The sequence below is a fragment of the Bufo gargarizans genome, chromosome 4 (assembly GCF_014858855.1).
Source record: "Bufo gargarizans isolate SCDJY-AF-19 chromosome 4, ASM1485885v1, whole genome shotgun sequence".
NCBI lineage: Eukaryota > Metazoa > Chordata > Amphibia > Anura > Bufonidae > Bufo > Bufo gargarizans.
In genome coordinates this window covers 441,310,889-441,332,547 of record NC_058083.1, presented here as the reverse complement: position 1 = coordinate 441,332,547, position 21,659 = coordinate 441,310,889, and the positions used below count along the sequence as shown (strand labels likewise).

The window sequence follows — 21,659 nt, the reverse complement described above, 5'->3', positions numbered from 1 at the left end:
AGCATCACATATCCTATATACAAATAATTACTTTGAGTTGTACGTATAGTGACCAATCAATTTAAATTGTGTTGCATACATCATACCTTACTGAGAGATACACTTTGCTCTAGCGGGTTGAGTGTGTTCGAGGCAGCAGCTGCCGCTGTTAGCTGTGCTGTAAGGGCTTGCAACTGAACCACTAAGCCAGCATCTAGAGCTTGTAGAAGTGAGGGTTGTGGCTTCTGTTGCTGGACATGCAACGACTGGACCAACTGCTGAAGCTAGAAAAAAAAAGAAAAGAAAAAAATGAAAAATGAAAAGAGTAAGTTACAATGAGATGCCCTAGATCTGTATACATTCTGCAGTATCACATGGAAAATCTTTATAGGAGGATTTTTATCTCATTATAAGAGAACTCACACTGACAACAGAAAAGATTCTGGAGTTCAGATTTTGCATATTCAGTCATTTTTTATTAACTCCTAGCAATGTTCAGATGGCACCCACTATTTTTATTTCTTGGAGAATGTGGTGGCAGATTGCTATAAATGTTAGATTGGTAGAGGAATGGGTGAATGGACCAAACGACTTGAATACATACAAGTGTATTAACAGTGTAGTGACTTTTGTGGTATTTAAGTATCTTGAACAACCACTAGAGGGAAGCCAAAAACTTCTATTACAACCAGATCTAAAACTGGACGTGCCCAAAACAAAGTCAAACATTATACAGTAGTGCTCGGGAGTTTGTGAACCCTTCAGAATTTTAGATATTTTTGCATAAATTTGACCTCAACCTACATCAGATTTTCACATCCTAAAAGTAGATAAAGATCAACAACAAAAAAATCAAACAAATGATTAACAAATATTAGACTTGGTCATTTATTTGCTGAGGAAAATGACCCAATATCTCTATAGAGTGGCAAAAGCATGTGAACCTTTGCTTCCAGTATTTGGAGACCCCCTCGAGCGGTAATAGCTGTAACTAAACGTTTCCAGTAATTGTTGATTAGTCCTGCACACTGGCCGCCTTCCACTGTATTATGTTGGGGGAGTTTCTTCCAAAGAACTGTTCACTTCAGGCCCTTCCACAACATTTCTATTGGATTAAAGAAAGGACTTTGACTTGGCCATTCCTATTCTTTTTCTAAGCATTCTTTGGTAGAACGTCGGTGTCTTGCTGCATGACCAACTTTCACAGACAGATGCCCTGCCATTTTCATTTAGAATTTTCTGGAATAATTCAGAATATTTTGTTCCATCGATAATGGCAAGCAGTCCTGGCCTAGATGCTGCTAAACAGGCCCAAACCATGACATTACGAGCACTGTGTTTCACAGATGGGATGAGGCATTTATGCTGAAATGCAGTTTTCCTAATATTTTGACTCATTGGTTAGATTTGGTTATCTTTTTTTCTACATTTAGGACTTGTATGAAAATTGGATGAAGTTTTTGGTCAAATTTATGCAGAAATATAGAAAATTGTCAAGGGTTCACAAACATTTAAGCACTACCATATGATTGTTTTTAATATAAATAATGCCTGTTAAACAGGATGTTCACCTTACTGACATGTCCCTTACCATGGGCATTAACTTAAACTTACCTGCTGTCCCTGGGGGCTTTGTAAAATCTGTGCCACTGCTGCAATTGTATCTGTATTGGTTATCTGAGCAATCCATGGATCAGGTATGCCTTGAACTACATTTGCTGGGGTAACAGGGGTTGCTGGGGTGCCTAATAACAAAAGTAAACCCAAATCAGATTGTAAACAATGGTAGAGTTACATAAATATAAGGAATAAAGGGAATATTGTATGCTGCAGTGCAATGTTATATATTCACCTTAGCACAGCAAACATAATTAAATACTATATAGCCATAAATAGATTCATGAAGAAAAAAAATAATATTATCTTTCTGTCTGGTAAATATGACTGCTATATTCAAGCTGGACGACTGATGCAAGTTCTATCTGTTGGCCAATGGGCATACTAAAATTATCGTCTAATATCAGACGATAGACTGCAATTTAGAACAATAATTCAGAAAATTAAGACTTTACCTGGTGTGTTGCTAACAGCTGCTGCAGTACTGGGAAAGACAGGAGTGACAACAGGGGGAGGAATGCCAGCAGCCATATCCAAAAGCGGCTGAATAATTTCACTCCTGAACACGTTATTCTTCTGCCACAGGTTCAGTACTCTTACAATTTTGCTCTGAAAAATGAGTCAATATAAATATCTCACATGCACGTGACATTATTACAATTACTCAATACAATATTAGCTGTCATTCTGTCCTTTGTGTCAAATATAATTTATAGGGGATTTCCAATCAAACTTCGGCTCATTCACATGTCAGTGTTTTGGTCAGTGATTCTGAGCCAAAACCAGGTGTGGCTCTAAACACAGGACAGATGCAGATCTTACCCTTATGCCTTATGTCTGTGGAGGCTCCAATCCTGGTTTTGATTCACAATCACTGATGGAAATCACTGACCAAAACACTGATGTGTGAATGAGGCTTAAGGCTGGGAATAGTTATGTCTTGAGACTTAAAGGCTATGTACACCTTTGGGGCATTTTTCTTTTCTTGATTATTGCATTGTTCTTATTTTGAGGTAAAAATATATTTTTTTCAATTGGTCTTTAAAAAAATATGGAGTCCTTTTATCGGTACAGAGCAGAGATGCTGCAATAGAGGGATCTTAATTTTCTGTCTGTTCCCTCAGTTGGGGAGCTGAAGGCTCCTTATCTCTGCTCTCTGACATTATAAACACTCATTAAAGCTCAATCCTTATATTATTGATAAGAATGTGGCTTAAATAAGCCTTTATGACCTCTTAGAGATAAGGGTGCACAAAGGAAAAGTAGGATTCACACAGCTAAAAAAACAAACAAACTGTTAACCCTTTGTGACAGAATGGCTTAATATTTTATACAAAGACCAATTGAAAAAATGATTTTAGCCTAATATGTGTAAAATGCAGTCATGAAAAATTTTCCCAAGACATTAGGGTGTTTCATTTTGTAATGGAAAAAAAAAAAATCTTAAATTTGTGCAGACTTTGCTTATGCCCCGAGTCTCAGTGATGTAAAAGATATATATGCCAAATTTCAAGAAAATTGGAAAAGCCCGGCGCATGCGCAGTAGGGATCGACCGATATTGACCGATATTGTGAACTTTCAGGCCGATAGCCGATAATTTATACCGATATTCTGGGAATTTTCATTTTTGAAAAAAAAAATAAAAAATTCCCACAAATCTGCTGAAGATGTATGTTTATTGTTAATGTGTATATTTTTTTTTTTGTAAATCTTTCTTTTTCATTAAGATCTCTATCAGGGTGAATAGGAGCTCACACTGTCCCTGCTGCTGTGTGCTTTGTGCACAGAGCAGCATGGAGCTTACCATGGCAGCCAGGGCTTCAGTAGCGTCCTGGCTGCCATGGTAACCGATCGGAGCCCCAGCATTACACTGCTGGGGCTCCGATCGGAGGAGCAGGGAAGAGGGGATCCTGTGGAGGGGCGCACTGCGCCACCAATGTTTTTAATACTGGGGGGGGCCTATGCGCCACCACTGCTTAAGGGGCTTGGGGGGGGGCGCACTGCGCCACCAATGCTTAATACTGGGGGGGCCACCAATGTCTAATACTGGGGGGCTTGGGGGGGGGCACTGCACCACCAATGAAGCTTAATCTCTTATTTATTCATATACAGGAGGCGGGAGCTGCAGTATCGCATAGCCGGCTCCCAGCCTCTATGAGCAGTAGCTGCGATCCGCGGCACCTGAGGCGTTAACTACCGCAGATCGCAGCTACAGCTCATAGAGGCAGGGAGTCGGCTGTGTGATTCTGCAGCTCCTGCCTCCTGTATATGAATAAATTAGAGATTAAGCTTCATTGGTGCGCAGTGGCCACAGCCCCTCCCCTCCTCCTGTCCTTTCATTGGCGGCAGCAGCAGCGTCCTCCGATGGTACCTCTCTTCAATCTGCGCAGGCGCACTGAGAGGCGGCCACTAGCTCGGCCGCTCCATCCTCAATGCGCCTGCGCCGATGACGTCACATCTACACCCGGCGCAGGCGCATTGAGGAGCGAGCAGCCGAGCGAGCGGCCGAGCGAGTGGCCGCCTCTCAGTGCGCCTGCGCAGATTGAAGAGAGGTACGGCCGCAGCGCAGGCGCCAGATATTGAATCAAAACAGGCAGGGCCAGCAGAGAAAGGGCCAGCGGACGGGATCTGTCAATCAACAAGCAGAGGGGGCGTCATTACCATCGGAGGACGCGCTGCTACCAGCAAGTAGCCGCCCTACTTGCTGGTAGCAAGGTAATTTACATATTTCAAAAATAGATTTTTAACAAATTCTACTGAACGAAAATCATTAATTAGCTTATGTATGATGAGATCGCAGTGTAGGGATTATTAGTAAAGAAAAAAAAATACGGTTTAATGGGGTGACAGAAGCCCTTTAAGAGCGTTCACATGGCTTCTTAGAGATGCACTGCAGTATTCTGTCACGTCGTGGATCCCAAACAATTCAGAGAATGTCTTATTAGTAACGAAATGGCTCAGGTCTTTTCCTTCAAAAACTAGGTTTTTCATTTCCTTTTTCTTTGCAGGTTTGGTTTAAAAATTTTAGTCATATTTTCCTTAACGTTCGTCCAAAAAAGCCAATCCTACGTTTGTTTCTGACAAGATACCAAAGGTGTCTCTTAGCAACTGTGAGAGCACTTTTTTTTACGTCTGCATCTGGGTAAGTGCTAAGAAGCTGTAGCATGTCCAAATCATTCTTTGGAGCCGATCGACTTTGCCAATTGCCTTAACATATATCAAGATGACAAAATGTGCAACCCGTTTCATTCCTTTCAATTCTCGTTGAGGAATATTCAACTGTTTAGTGAAGAGGACAACTTTAAAGAGGACCTTTCACCAGAATAAAACTTCTAAAGTAACTATACAGGCATGTACAGCAGAGCCCAGGGACCCCCCTGCACTTATTGTTATACCTGGGCGCCGCTCCGTTCTTCCGTTATTGCCTCCGGTATCTTTACAGTTAGGCTCCACCCAGGGGAACCTGCCGGCGCCTCCTTCTCCCATGCTGCAGCGCTGGCCAATCACAGCGCTCAGCTCATAGCCTGATAGGCTTTTTTCTCTCTCAGGCTATGAGCTGAGCGCTGTGATTGGCCAGCGCTACAGCATGGGAGAATGAGACGCCGGCAGGTTCCCCTGGGTGGAGCCTAACTGTAAAGATACCGGAGGCAATAACGGGAGAACGGAGCGGCGCCCAGGTATAACAGTAAGTGCAGGGGGGGTCCCTGGGCGCCGCTCTACATGCCTGTATAGTTACTTTAGAAGTTTTATTCTGGTGAAAGGTCCTCTTTAAGTGCATATATTGCCTTTGCCATCCATCTTGCTTGATGCAGAGCCCCTGGGATCCTGAAAGTGAAGTAGTTTTAGACCAACCTCCTAGGTATAGGAATGAGAGTAGTAATAAAAGTGATCAATGTGTGCAACCCCTAAATATATCTCTTTTACATCACTGAGACTCGGGGCGTAAGCAAAGTCATATGAAATTCACATCTTTGGAAAAATCCGCCTGTGGACCCCTGGCCCCTGCAGTAGTGCCACTCAAACTCAAGTGTGGGCCCGCGGCAGCGGCAGGTGACAGGGAGATGAACGCTTCCATTGTGGAAGCGTTCATCTCCATAGTGATCTGTATCGCCGTCCTCAGGACAGCGATACAGATAGCTGTGCTGCGGCCGGGCAGGGGAGGGAGGCGTCTCCCTTCCCTATTCCTCTGATCGATGCTAAGGAGGTAAGGGTTTATTTGTTTTTTTTATACACCGGACTTTACTGGGACACGAGGAGGCACTTTATACTGGCAAATGAGGGGGAGGGGGCTGGCACTTCTTACTGGCAAATGGGGGGGGTTGGCACTTCTTACTTGGCAAATGGGTGGGTGGGGGGGCAACTTGGCACTTACTGGCAAATGGGTGGGTTGGCACTTCTTACTGGCAAATAGAGGGGGGGTTGGCAATTCATACTGGCAGATGGGGGGGTTGGCACTTCATACTGGCAGATGAGGGGGGTTGGCGCTTACTGGCAAATGCGGGGGGGTTTGGCACTTCTTACTGGCAAATAAGAGGGGGTTGGTGGCACTTGATACTGGCACACGGGGGGGTTGGCATTTGATACTGGCACACAAGGGTTTTGGCACTTGATACTGGCACATGGAGGGTTGGCACTTGATAATGTTGCCATGGATCAGTTTCGCACCGGGGCCCCATGGATTGTGTGTACGCCACTGCTAATGTACATAGCCTTTAAGCACCAGCAAAGTTTTTGGCTATCATGTCAGGGTACTTTCACACTTGGGTTAAACTTTTCCGGTATTGAGTTCCGTCCTAGGGGATCAATACCGGAAAATAAACTGATCAGTTTTAGGGTACTTTCACACTTGCGGCAGAGGACTCCAGTAGGCAGTTCTGTCACCGGGAATGCCTGCCGGATCGAGCAATCGGATGGGATTTGTCAGACGGATCCGGATCCGTCTGATAAATGCATTGAAATACCGAATCCGTCCCTTCTTTTGTCATCCGGAAAAACGGATCCGGTATTTTTATTTTTTTTTCATTTTTAAAGGTCTGCGCATGCACGGACCGGAAGAACGGATCCGTCAATTTTAATGCTGGATCTGGCGCTAATACATTTTTAATGGAAATTAATGCCGGATCCAGCAAGTGTTCAGGATTTTGGGCCGGAGAGAAAAATGCAGCATGCTGCAGCATTTTCTCCGGCCAAAAAAACGGAAGAGGGACTGTGATGCATACTGAAAGGAATGCTCTTCATTCAGAATACATTAGGATAAAACTGATCAGTTTTTTCCGGTATTGAGCCCCTAGGACGGAACTCAATATCGGAAAAGAAAAACGCTAGTGTGAAAGTATCCTTATGCTAATGCATTCTGAGTGGAGAGCAATCCGTTCAGTATGCATCAGGATGTCTTCAGTTCAGTCACTGTACGGTTTTTGGATAGAGGGTATTTTCTATACGGTTTTTGGATAGAGGGTATTTTCTATGTCCAAAATTCCGGAACACTTGCTGGAATGCCAGATCCGACATTATTTTACATTGAAATTCATAATGCCGGATCAGGCCCCAAGTGTTCTGGAAAAACTGACCCGGTTTTGTGGTCTGCGCATGCGCAGACCTTCAAAAATGTGAAAAAGATAAATACCGGATCCGTTTTTCTGGATGACAATCAGAGAGAGGGATCCAGATCCGTCTACAAATGGTATCTATTTGCATACAGACTGCCGGAATCCAGCAACACAAGTGTGAAAGTACCCTTAGGCACATAGGCTGTAAGTAGGATATATATTAAAAAAAATGTATCAAGAGAATATGGCCAGACCACAAAGTCCTAGATAATAAGTAGGGGTGCACCGAAATGAAAATTCTGGTCCGAAACCGAAACCGAAAATTCAGGATACCCCTTGACCGAAACCGAAACCGAAACTGCCTTTTTGCCCAAATACTTTTAAAAGACCCCCCACCCCATAACAGTGCCATCCACAGACCCCCCCACCTCATAACAGTGCCATCCACAGACCCCCACCCACCCCATAACAGTGCCATCCACAGACCCCCACCCACCCCATAACAGTGCCATCCACATACCCCCCCCCCACCCCATAACAGTGCCATCCACAGACCCCCCCCCACCCCATAACAGTGCCATCCACAGACCCCCCCCCACCTCATAACAGTGCCATCCACAGACCCCCCCACCTCATAACAGTGCCATCCACAGACCCCCACCCACCCTATAACAGTGCCATCCACAGACCCCCACCCACCCCATAACAGTGCCATCCACAGACCCCCACCCACCCCATAACAGTGCCATCCACAGACCCCCCCCCACCTCATAACAGTGCCATCCACAGACCCCCCCACCTCATAACAGCGCCATCCACAGACCCCCACCCACCCCATAACAGTGCCACCCACCCCATAACAGTGCCATCCACAGACCCCCACCCACCCCATAACAGTGCCATCCAGAGACCCCCACCCCATAACAGTGCCATCCACAGCCCCCATTGTACAATTAATAGATTAATAGAAAATAGCGGGGTGGGACTGGGAGGAGGAGCTGGGGGCCGGAGCGTTCACTGTGCTCCGGCCCCCAGCTCCAGTAGTTATAAAATGTTGTACAATTAATAAGAAATCTATTCATTTGGCCCCCCTCTGCAGTATTACATTCAATACAGCCACATCATACTCACAGGGCTGTCATCATAATGCTGGCCGGCCGGGCAGAGGAGCGGCAGCGTCACAACTGACGTCATGTGCCCGGCCTACTTTCTGAATGAAGGAGGCGGCGCAGGCATGTGACGTCAGTCGTGATGCTGCCGCTCGTCTGCCCGGCCGGCCAGCACAGCCCTGTGAGTAGGATGTGGCTGTATTGAATGTAATACTGCAGAGGGGGGCCAAATGAATAGAATGCTTATTAATTGTACAACATTTTATAACTACTGGAGCTGGGGGCCGGAGAACAGTGAACGCACCGGCCCCCAGCTCCTCCCCGCTATTTCCGGCCGATATGTAAAAATATCGGCAGAAACAGATTAGGTGCATTCTCGGCCGATATTTTCGGCCGCCGAAATTTCGGTGCACCCCTAATAATAAGCAACATTAGGTAAAGAAGAGACAAAAATGAAAATGAGCCTGGTCACAGTTAATCCTATATCTTGAGATTACAACAGATATTTCTTTTATAGCAATATGCCAACTATTTCACGTATGACTTTGCTGAACAAGAGAATAATTTGTCCTGTCCAACTGCTAATGGAAACCTACCCGGAACTACCTGTGCAAAAAAATGTCTCTAAATCAACACAGTGTCAAACACTTGATATACCTTGTCATCTGTTGGGCAGCGATACAAATTCTGAAAAGTGTTTATTATGTTATTGCTAAACCGAGGAGCAAAAAGATCCTTCTCTTGTCCAAACTGATGTCTGGACTGCCGAACAATGGAGTCAATAACATAGAGTCCGGGTACTTTGTATTCGGGTTTACACTACAGTGAAACAAAATGAGAAAAATTCAGAGGAGAAAAGGGGAAAAAAAAAACAGGGCACAGATCAAGTATTTATCAGTGGTCAACAGTAACAACAGAAAACCATTTCCAAGTATGATTTTAGAACGTACACTCATTGTGTAATAGGAGTTGCTGGAATTATATGAACCTTTATATGCGTGAATATAATCATGATATATTTAAGTAATTACAATATTAGAGTGAAAGGGCACATTTATTTGGTAAAACTGTACAACTGAAATGAGGCTCTAGTAACCTGTTAGGCTAGATACAAGATGATATAAGGATGGTCATAGAGGCATACAGGTTCCATTAGGTATCCTGCAGCACATTTACCCACAGACGTTACCTCTAGGCCTGTAGATCCTGCAGAACTCATAGGTTGCTGAAGCTGGTCCCATAAATGCTCAATTGGGGAGAATTTTGGGGAACCAGCACCCCAAGGTAGTGTTGCAATCTGCTGGAGACATTCCTGGGAAGCCCTTGCTGTGTGTGGAAGCCCTGTCATGAGAAGCAACCCATGTGGCCATACAATGTCCTGAACATATCGCTAAGGCTAGTTTCACACTTGCGGCAGGACGGATCCGGCAGGCTGGTCTCCCTGTCGGATCCGTCCTTCCGCTGTTTCGCCGTATCGCCACTCCGTCCCCATTGACTATAATGGGGACGGGGCGGAGCTCCGGCGCAGCGCGGCGGTGCGCAGCGAAAGCCGCCGGACTAAAAAGTCTGGCATGTCCGAATTTTATAGTCAATGGGGACGGAGCGGCGGTCCGGCGATACGGCAAATCAGCAGAAGGACGGATCCGACAGGGAGACCAGACTGCCGGATCCGTCCTGCCGCAAGTGTGAAAGTACCCTAAGCTGTTATTATTAGGGATGAGCGAATCGACTTCGGATGAAACATCCGAAGTCGATTCACATAATACTTCATTTGAATACTGTATGGAGCGAGCGCTCTATACATTATTAGAATGTATTGGCTCCGATGAGCCGAAGTTATTACTTTGTGAAGTCTCGTGAGACTTCGCATAATAACTTTGTGAATTTATTTGTACTGTAAAAAAACATTTCCCGAACTCGGGTTCGGTTCCCTCTACTAGGGGTGATTGACAGTTGTAAGCAATGACTCCCCAGAACATCACAACAGCAGATGGGATAGTGTGTTGCTCGACAGCAAAGGCAGGATTGAAGCACTCACCACAGGCCTCCATACATGAATCTGACCGTTATGGGATCCCAGACAGAACCTGGTTGCAGCAGTGATGTGCCCTGCCCATGTATCAAGTGACCCAAACATGACACATGGGGGACACGTCACCACTGCAGCCAGTCATTTTCTTCAGCGGCCATGTAACCCATGTCAATCCACATAGTTACATGGGCAAACTGGAGATCTGCAGTGGCGAGGAAAGGAAGAAGTCAGAACCCAGTGGCGGAGATCAGGTAAGTTTCCCTCCACAGGTCCAGCCACGCTGGGAGGTCTCATTGAAAGGGCCCCCAGAAATGAACAAACCCTTTCAACTGTACCCCAACTTATGAAGTGTGCTCTTCTGCCAGAAGAGACAGTGGGGGAAACTGCATGGAAAGCTGGAGAAGTGGCTTCAGCAGGAGCCTCCTCCTTCTGCAATAGGACATAGACCACTGAGTCCTCAACCCTCATTCTTTCAGACGTTTACCAGATATAAATGAGTTATCAGAGGGAAATGTGCCCCTGCGTCCTCTGCTAACTTCATGAACATGAAATATACACCCAAAACAAAGCATTAAAATATTACCTTTTGGATAAATTTCTCAACGCCCTGAACAACATGCTTGTAGAACTAGAAAAAATAAAATAAAAAACAGTTAAGAAAAATAAAGTTGCAATAAAGTTACATTACAAAGCCTTCCCACCCAGCACTGTAATAGCATGGTGTGGGGAATGTGTAGTTCCCACATCACGCCATACTGTACGCCAGATGTAACATTCATCTGACCCCTGCTGCCATGGCTGGGATGAGAACTAACCATGGTACCTAAGTAGTTTTACAGAGGGAGTGGGACATCCCTGCAAGCCCATCAGAACCCCGGAAACATGTTATACTAAATCTACATAATTGGTAGTGCTCCATGTGTAACAACTGTACTATAAAATGAACACATTATTTCAACCACAATGTGAACGGCATAAATTAAATATCATGCCATAATGATGGTATGTTATTTGTCCTGCCTCCCCAAAACAGTAATGAAAGTAATCAAAAAGCTGCATGCACTCCAAAATGACATCCATATGTGCATAAAGGTCCACTGATGGAAATATTTTCTTGGAGTGCAGCAACAATAAACAAATAATTTTTTCAGGAAAGTTTTTTTGTTTGGCAAAAGCATTAAAACAGGAACAAATTGTTTTGGCCAAAATCATAACGACCAGCATAATAAACATAATAATATTGTACAGCTGTGTAAGTAAGGCTACTTTCACACTAGCGTTTTTTTACGGATCCGTCATTTATCTGCAAAAACGCTTCCGTTACAATAATACAACCGCATGCATCCGTCATCAACGGATCCGGTTGTATTATGTCTTCTATAGCCATGACGGATATGTCTTGAACACCATTAAAAGTAAATGGGGGGGGGGGGGGGGGGGGCGGGGGGCGGATCCGTTGTGCCAGAGAAAACGGATCCGTCCCCATTGACTTACATTGTGTGCCAGGACGGATCCGTTTGGCTCTGCTTCATCAGGCGAACAAGCAGCATTTTGGTGTCCGCCTCCAGTGCGGAATGGTGACTGAATGGAGGCAAACTGAGGCATTCTGAGCGGATACTTTTCCATTCAGAATGTATTAGGGCAAAACTGGCATGGAGCTCAATGGATCTCACAAACGGAAAGCCAAAACGCGAGTGAGAAAGTAGCCTAAATCCCCCAAAACAATGTCAGAACTGCTGTTTTATCCCACTCCCCAAAAAAATTAAGAAAAAAGTTGTTCAGCACATTCTATGCATCTCAAAAGTGTGCCAACAAAAAAACGAATTCCACAAAGAACAAGCCCATAAGGATATGCTGATAAAAAAAGGCCCCCAAAAATTTTAGCATCCTAAAAGGGTTAAAGGGGTTGTGCAGCAATTTATATTGATGACCTATCCTCAGGATCAGGGTCAATATCTGATCAGCGGGGGTCTGACACCTGGCACCCCCCGATCAGCTGTCTGAAGAGGAGGCAGCGCTGCATGCAAACACAGCTTTCTGTTCATTGCACTGCCCGTTGTGTCCTGTGGATACAAGTGAAAGAAGGGAGTACTTGTCATTACACCGCACTTCTGAGACAAAGCAGCGTCTCTTTCTCTTCAAACCGCTGACTGGCAGGGGCTCGGGCGTCAGATTGTAGCAATTAGATATTGATGACCTATCCTGACGATAACTCATCAATATATATGGCCAGACAACCCCTTTAATAACTTGTATCAACTTTTGTAACCAAATATTGGCATCTATAATCTTGCCAAATGTACTATATTAAACTTGTAAATGAAATGCCTAGTTTCTTTGTTTGCAATTGCCACAACCCTGATTTACCCAGGAACAGAGTACTGAGCAGCAGACATACACTGTCTTACCTTTATGGCTTTAATTGCAGACTTTGTAATCTGTGTCATTTTGGCCTTGGAAATTGGAGGCTTGTAGTCATTGAGCGAGTATAACTGTAAAAACAAAATCAAACTAATTAGAAACATCACATAGGAAAGAATGGAGTGTCCCAGAGACAGGACCTGCACCTGTCAGACATTGGGGTATATCCTAGCGATACACCCCCAATGTCTGAGATGGGAATAACCCTTTAAATCTGTGCTCTGAGAACACAAAGATTCAAAGGAGGGCAACTTACCATCTACAATTGACCTTAAAGTATGTCTGAGCAGAGTTCACCCAAAAACAAGAATGAGCGAGCAATAAGAACGCTGGAAAGGAGTCACAGGACCTGGTTTAGTAGACATTTTAGGAGAGATTTATCATTCCATTTTTTTAAAGATTGTTGCATCTGCCCTTTTCCCCCGTCCTCACCACACCAAGTGGGTGTGGCAAGGGTGGAAATGGGGCGTGGTCAGCTACCGCAACAAATTTAGCTTCATATACAGCGGTTTTCTATCTATGGCAGCTCTGAGCTGTCATGGATTTCTGGTTAGGTGCACAGACTGCAGGAGAAAGCACCTAATTTATAACAAGAAGTGCACCTCGTTATAAATGAAGCGCATCCTCCAGCAGTCTAGGGGCAGGCGCAAAGAGTGTCAGTCTTGAGAAATCTCACCCTTTGTATTTAATTATCTATGAATCCAAAATGGCTAATGAGTCGCGGACAAGGAAGGGCTAATTCTCACTCATAAGCAAATAACGCCATATCAGCATGGCTTCGTGAGGGATCGATCATGTCAAACAAATTTAATCAGTTTCTATGAGGAGGTAAGTTCTAGACTTGACAGCGGCGAATCAATGGATGTTGTGTATCCGGACTTCTCCAAAGCATTTGACACTGTACCACATAAAAGGTCAGTATATAAAATGAGAATGCTCGGACTGGGAGAAAACGTCTGTATGTGGGTAAGTAACTGGCTCAGTGATAGAAAACAGAGGGTGGTTATTAATGGTAAATACTCAGATTGGGTCACTGTCACTAGTGGGGTACCTCAGGGGTCAGTATTGGGCCCTATTCTCTTCAATATATTTATTAATGATCTTGTAGAAGGCTTGCATAGTAAAATATCAATTTTTGCAGATGACACCAAACTGTGTAAAGTAATTAACACTGAAGAGGACAGTATACTACTACAGAGCGATCTGGATAGATTGGAGGCTTGGGCAGATAAGTGGCAGATGAGGTTTAATACTGACAAATGTAAAGTTATGCACATGGGAAGGAATAATGCAAGTCACCAGTACTTATTAAATGGTAAAACACTCGGTAACACTGACATGGAAAATAATCTAGGAATTTTAATAAACAGCAAACTAAGCTGCAAAAAACAGTGTCAGGCAGCTGCTGCCAAGGCCAATAAGATAATGGGTTGCATCAAAAGGGGCATAGATGCCTGTGATAAGAACATAGTCCTACCACTTTACAAATCATTAGTCAGACCACACATGGAGTATTGTGTACAGTTCTGGGCTCCAGTGAACAAAACAGACATAGCAGAGCTGGAGGGGGTCCAGAGGAGGGCAACTAAAGTAATAACTGGAATGGCAACTACAATACCCTGAAAGATTATCAAAATTAGGGTTATTCACTTTAGAAAAAAGACGACTGAGAGGAGATCTAATTAATATGTATAAATATATCAGGGGTCAGTACAGAGATCTATCCCGTCATCTATTTATTCCCAGGACGGTGACTGTGACGAGGGGACATCCTCTGCGTCTGGAGGAAAGAAGGTTTGTACACAAACATAGAAAAGGATTCTTTACGGTAAGAGCAGTGAGATTATGGAACTCTCTGCCTGAGGAGGTGGTGATGGGGAGTACAATAAAGGAATTCAAGAGGGGCCTGGATGTATTTCTGGAGCGTAATAATATTACAGGCTATAGCTACTAGAGAGATATCGTTGATCCAGGGATTTATTCTGATTGCCTGATTGGAGTCGGGAAGGAATTTTTATTCCCCTAAAGTGAGGAAAATTGGCTTCTACCTCACAGGGTTTTTTTGCCTTCCTCTGGATCAACTTGCAGGATGACAGGCCGAACTGGATGGACAAATGTCTTTTTTCGGCCTTATGTACTATGTTACTCCAGCAGTCGCCAGGGTGTAAGTCCCCATTACCGTATGTAAGAGGTTGGCCTAAGCCCCATTTGCGTGAGAGAAGCCTATTGAACTCTAATATACCCTGTTGAATGCTTTTGTTTAACATCCACTGACAAAAGACACATCTGCTTGTTGCTGCGTTTAGCATGAGAAATGAGTGATGGTGGGCCAGGAACAACCTTCAGCATAACCCTACAAAGACAATTAGCTAAATGCTTGGAGTAATGTCACAGTTGATCAGAGAGATTAGGTGATAGTTACTACAGACTGTGGCATCTTTGTTTGGCTTGGGCAAGACAACCACATGAGCTCCAAGAGACTGTTTAGATACATGGCAGGACGGTGAAATACTATTAAACAATCTGGTAACCAGAGGGAGAAGACCCTTAAAATATTTAAAGAAAGGAGCCGTGAAGCCATCTGGCTCAGGGCTCTTCCTATCATATACAATGGAGGCACCCCTGGGACCCGCACCAACAACGAGAACGGAGTGGGAAAATTAATGGAAGCGCACTGCGCATGTGCAGCCGCCCTCGATTCATTTCAATGGGGCCGCCAAAAATAGCCAAGCACTGGCTCATCTATTTCCGTCTGCCCCATAGAAAGGAATGAGTGCGCTCCCATTCACTTGTATGGTAGCAGCGCTTGGTGGTGGACGGACCCCGGGAAACCAGAGGTGGGACCCACACCTATCAGACAATGGGGGCATATATATCCTAGCGATATGCCCCCATTGTATGTGATGGAAATACCCCTTTAAATGAGGGTATAACAGAGAACTGGTCCGACCACCAGTAGAGAGTATTGTTTGATTGGCTGATAAACACAAGCAGCTCCCACAGTTTCATTGTTCACCATCCAGGCAGAGGTGGCACCTTCATTACACACCAGGGACATAGCAGAAGGAGATTGGTAACCATTTGCAGTGGTGTTGTGAATGAGAAACCTGGACTGCTACGGACCAGAATCATGTTGTCTTTAGCAATGAATCCAGGTTGCGTTTGATATTACACGACTGTCAGGTTCTAGTATGGAGGCCTTGTGGCGAGTTCTTCAATCCTACCTTTGTTATGGAGCGACACACTACTCCATCTGCTGAGGTGATGATCTGGGGAGTATTTGCATATGATACTTGATCATCCCCTGTAGTGATACGAGCAGAGGCCGCAATAACAGTAACAGACGCTTGTACAGGACATTTTACTCCCTGGAAAAAGACTAAGGCGCACCAATACGCCTTAGACTTTTTCCCTCACATTCATCAGCGCAGGGTGCGCTGTGAACGGCAGGCAGCGCAGCAGTGCTGCCTGTGCCTGAAATAACCAATAGCAATGCTACTTGCTGTAAGGAGCTTTGCTATTGCTTGGTTTGAGCAGGGGAGGTTGGCGGGAGCTGAAAGGAGGAGGGGTCGGCTCCCAGGGGTCTCTATAGTAAGGGGAGCCCAGAGCGCTTTTTAGCAGGATAAGGCTCCATTCACACGTCTGCAACGTGTTTTGCAAATCCACAGAGCCGCATAACACGGACAGCGGCAATGTGCATTCCGCATTTTGCCGACACTATAGAATAGGACATGTAGTATTTTTTTCGGGAACGGAATTGCGGACCTGGAAGTGCCGCAATTCGTGCCCGGGCAGCACATCGTGCTGCCCCATAGGAATGAATGGGTCCGCAATTCTGTTCCACAAGATGCAGGAAGAAATTGCGGATGTGTGAATGGACCCTAATACTCTCCAACACACAGCAAGGGTTTTCCAGGAATGCTTCTGCCATATTGTAAAACTTCCTTGGTTTTCCTGGTCTCCAGATTTATTGTCAATTGAGCATTTATGGGACAAGTTGGGACACCAGATTTGGCAACCTATGAGTGTGCAGGATCTACTCGCCTAGCTATAACATCTGTGGACAAATGTGCGGCAGAATACAGAACTTGAATGACTCCATGCCATAGGCTGCCCATCATGGGACTAGAGCCTCCTTTCAATTGTACAGTTTTCCCCAATAAACGTATCCTTTCGCACTAATATTATAATCACTTACATATATTATTTGGTACTAACAACTCCTTTTTTGTGCGTTATTTTATGTCAAACTATTGTACTGGTGACGTAAGAAGGCCAAAGGCTCGTCCACAATTATGTGCATTATCATGTAATTAACTGTGAAAATGGTCTAAGTGCCTACAAGATGTCCAAGAAGCAGCATCCCGAATCACTTAGGCCCCTTGCAGACGGATGCGTTGCGGGAAAATGCGCAAATTCTCTGCGCGAGTGCAAAACATTGTAATGAGTTTTGCACGCGCGTGAGAAAATCGGCATGTTTGGTACCCAAACCCGAACTTCTTCACAGAAGTTCGGGTTTGGGTTCGGTGTTGTGTAGATTTTATTATTTTCCCTTATAACATGGTTATAAGGGAAAATAACAGCATTCTTAATAGGGCTGGAGAGGTTAAAAAAAATATATAATTTAACTCACCTTAATCCACTTGCTCGCGCAGCCCGGCTTCTGTTCTATTCTCTTCTTTGAGGAATAGGACCTTTGATGACGTCACTGCGCTTATCACATGGTCCATCACCATGGTGATGGACCATGTGATGAGTGCAGTGACGTAATCAAAGGTCCTTTTCCTGTGCACAGCAAAGATGAAGACAGAAGAGAAGCCAGGCTGCGCGAGCAAGTGGATTAAGGAGAGTTAAAAAAAAATAATTTTAACCCCTCCAACCCTATTTTAGTAAGCATTTTGCATTAAAAATGCTATTATTTTCGGGTTATGATCAGGTCTCCATCCCGATCGTCGCCTAGCAACCAATGCGTGAAAATCGCACTTGCTTGCGGATGCTTGTGATTTTCATGCAGCCCCATTCACTTCTATGGGGCCTGTGTTGCAAGAAAAATGCAGAATATAGAACATGCTGCGATTTTCACACAACGCACAAGTGATGCACAGCCCCATAGAATTAATTGGGTCCGGATTCAGTGCGGGTGCAATGCGTTCACCTCACGCATTGCACCCGCGCGGAAATCTCGCCCATGTGAAAGGGGCCTTATAACACAGCAAAAAAACTCAAAGAACACTCACGAGCCCTTTCCAAACTGTTAGTAAAGACTCATTTAGATGTCAGATCCACTCCTTTTCCTCTATACTAGGCTAGTTAAGTACTAGAAAAAAAAAAGGGGAACGACTGGATCACAACTAGTTAGAATTTTTTTTTTTTATCCTGTCTCTAGGCTTCAGGATTCACCACACATCCACTAATTGTCTGTCACGTAGTGCCAGTTTTTCTGCCGTAAATGAGCAACGCAGAACCACAGACTTACCCATTGACGTGTCCAGAAAAGGATCCAAAACCACATTGAAATCACCTCCCAGAAACAGCACACTTCTCAAAAAAGGCCAATTTTGGCCAGAATATCTGCTAGTTACCTCCCCTGATCTGCGTTCTATAAATATATGTTCCCAATAGTGCAGATCTTCTCAAGGATATTCAGCTTCACAAAAGCAAATCTGCCCTTTAGGGTCCATTCACACGTCCGTAGTGTACTGTGAATCCGCAAAACACCCAGCCGAAACCCCATAGAACTGCCTATTCTTGTCTGCAATTGCGGACAAGAATAGGACATGTTCTATTATTTTCCGAAGCCGCGGACCGGAAGTTCGGGGCCGCGCTCCAGAAACGCAGATGCGGACAGCACACTGTGTGCTGTCCGCATCCATTCCTGCCCTATAGAGAATGAATGGGTCCGCACCCATTCTGGCGGAACAGGTGCAGACACATTCTACGGACGTGTGAATGGACCTTTTGACAAATAGAGCCCATAAATGAATATAGCAAAGATTTATGCAGAGCAACTGAGACACCCTTGTACCAATCCCTCAAGATACAATGGCCTCAGGATACGATATTTTAATTTCAACATACAATGGTCATTTCTGATCCATCGTAAGTTGAAGTTAGACTCAACATACAATGCCTCAGACTCAGATCCAACCAATCAAAGCCATTTCTCTGGTAAAATAGCTGTATTAGTTGCTAGTTAGCAGCTATCCCTGACTGTTATATGTGAGGACTTGATTTATCTGTCTTAGTTATCGCCTTATTTTTCTTAAATCTTCATTTTCTCTTATTTTGGATGACATTTTGGAGCTTTGGAACCAATTACTCAAGTTACAATGGTCTCAACATACAATGGTCATCCTGGAAGTACCAATTAGTATTGTAACTTGATGGAGCACTGTACTTAGGACTCAAGATGCACTTAGGATGCCTTTTTACAAAACAGTCTCCTACAGAAGCAGGATGTGCAACCTCTCTCTGCGCATGTGGTACAAAATCTGGGCTCTCTTTTTAGGTACTTTCAATCCCCAGCCATTAAAGAGTTTTTCCAGGCTCCAGATATTCATGGCCTATCTTCAGGATAGGTCATTAATATCTGATTGGTGAGGGTTCTACACACCACACACCAGAGGTCGCAATAATGCCCGTACAAGCATCATAGACACCTGTTCAGGACATTTTACTCCGTGGAAAGAAGTCTAAGGCGTACCAATACGCCTAAGGGTCCATTCAGACATCTGTAGAACATGGCCAGATCGCAAAATTGCGGAACGGATGCGGACAAGTAAAGGCATTTTCTATTATAGTGCGGGCGATGTGTGGTCCACGAAATGCGGAACGCACATTGCCGGTGTCCGTGTTTCGCGGTTACGCAAAACACCTACAGACGTGTGAATGGACCCTTAGACTTTCCTCTGCCTTTCTAGACCTCAGGGCATGCTGTGAATGGCACAGGCAGTGTAGAGATGCGGCCTGTGCCTGCAATAACAAAGTTGCTTACATCAAGGAGCTTTGTTAGTGGATGGTTTTTCCAGAGTGGTATTGTGTCCTGCAGTAGGGGGAAGCTGGCGGGGGCTGTAAGGAGGGGACATCTCGCAGCAGTTGCTAAATTAAAGGAGAGTACGGAGGAGTAGAGTGCTGTGCCTAAGGACACCGGCGAACATGGCAGCAGTGGAGCTGAAGAAGAGTGGAGTTCCGGAATATTGGAGTCACGGTTTCTCTGACCAAGTTTGCCTCGATGCGGCAAAGGGGTCCAGTTGTTAGGGAAATTTTACCAGCCCTCTCAGCTTGGGGTCAATGAAGGAGGAGGTCAGCGTATTAGGCTAGGTCTACACGACGACAATAAGTTGAGCGACAGATAGGGCACAACTACACCCCAACATTTTGTCGCACCAATGTCATGCGACAATTTTTATAATGATAGTCTATAGTGTCGCAATGCGACATGATGCGACAGTCGCAAAGAAATCCATTTTGAATCGATTTTTTGCGACTTTCGCGTTGCAGTATGTCGCAGTGCGACACCATAGACTATCCGACAAATGTTGTCGTGTAGACCTAGCCTTAGGGCATCAGCTCATTCAGCTCACAACTCTGCCCGACTGACTATATAAGATCATTCCCGGCTCTCTATATAAGGGCATATGCACACGACCGTATGTATTTTGTAGTCCACAAAAATACAGATGAACGGAACACCTGGCCCCTAATAGAAGAGTTCTATATTTTTTTTTTTTTCAGATCTATTTGAAATTATTGGTTCTGAAAAAAAAAAAAAAAAAAAAAAAAAAAAAAAAAAAAAAGACAGACCCGCATGAGCTTTAAGTCTGGATCTTGTGGGTGCTGGTTAATTCTGTTCCTCTGGCTCCCCCTGCTGTTCCCTTGTGGTATTTTGCTTCACTTTGGCTGTGGACTTCTGGATAGGGTATTGTGACTACATTTTCTGGCTTCTGGAGATTTGGTCTTGTATTGCTATCCAGGTTTCTGACTTCTAATGTGTCTGCCTTTCTCATTTGCTTCCAGCGCTCTTTGCACTGTGTTGACCGACTGGCTTTTGACCCTGGTACTGTAGGACTACTCTTAGGCACCATTCAGACATCCGTAACGTGTTTTGCGGATCAACAAAACACGGACAGCGGCAATGCGCGTTCCACATTTTGCGGACCGCACATTGCCGGCACTAATACAATAGGACATGTTCTATTTTTTTCGGGAACGGAATTGCGGACCCGGAAGTGCTGCCCCATAGAAATGAATGGGTCCGCAATTCTGTTCCGCAAAATGCAGAACGAAATTGTGGACGTGTGAATGGACCCTTATTGTATCTGTTTGTTTGTTCCCTATTTGAGTGTCACTCCCTCACATACATAGGGTACTTTCACACTAGAGTTTTTGTTTTCCGGTAGTGAATTCAGTCACAGGAGCTCAATACCGGATAAAAAACGATTTTATCCTAATGCATTCTGAATGGAGAATGCAGTTCAGTCCCTCTTATGTTTTTTGGCCAGAGAAAATACCGCAGCTTTCTCTCCGGCCTTAAATACTGAACACGTGCCGGAATTAATTTACACTGAAATGTATTAGTGCCGGATCCGCAAAAATAGCGTGCAGACCTTTAAAAATGCAAAACAAAAATAATACCGTATCCGTTTATCTGGATGACTCCGGAGACGGATCCGTTATTTCAATGCATTTGTCAGACGGATCCAGATCAGTCTGACAAATGCTATCAGTTTGCGTCCGGATTGCCAGATTCAGCAGGCAGTTCCGGTGACTGAAATCCTCTGCCGCAAGTGTTAAAGTAGCTTTAGTATAGGGACCGTCCATCAGTTGTGGGGTCAATGCGTAGGTTTACTGTGCAAGTAGGCATGGATAGTGGGTTGGGGAAGTTTTAGGGCTACACTACCCTGTGTGTGCATGCTACTGTGTCGTCATATCAGGAGGTCAACCAAAGCCCG

The 21,659-nt window shown here is 44.6% G+C and overlaps 1 protein-coding gene across 5 annotated transcripts in view; it reads right to left on the bottom strand.

Annotated features, from left to right (window-relative positions):
• Positions 1-21,659, bottom strand: part of SCAF8 (SR-related CTD associated factor 8) — a 208,983-nt gene that overhangs the window by 143,005 nt on the left and 44,319 nt on the right. For all 5 annotated transcript variants that reach the window (XR_006388664.1, XM_044289934.1, XM_044289933.1 and 2 more), the window contains 6 exons: positions 12,696-12,779; positions 10,871-10,915; positions 8,913-9,074; positions 2,052-2,205; positions 1,594-1,724; positions 87-263 (listed from right to left, as the gene is read on the bottom strand). Coding sequence is in view for 4 of the 5 variants with exons in the window: in XM_044289934.1 (XP_044145869.1) it covers positions 87-263; positions 1,594-1,724; positions 2,052-2,205; positions 8,913-9,074; positions 10,871-10,915; positions 12,696-12,779 (753 nt within the window). In the remaining variant the exon portion in view is untranslated. The remainder of the gene's footprint in view (positions 1-86; positions 264-1,593; positions 1,725-2,051; positions 2,206-8,912; positions 9,075-10,870; positions 10,916-12,695; positions 12,780-21,659) is intronic.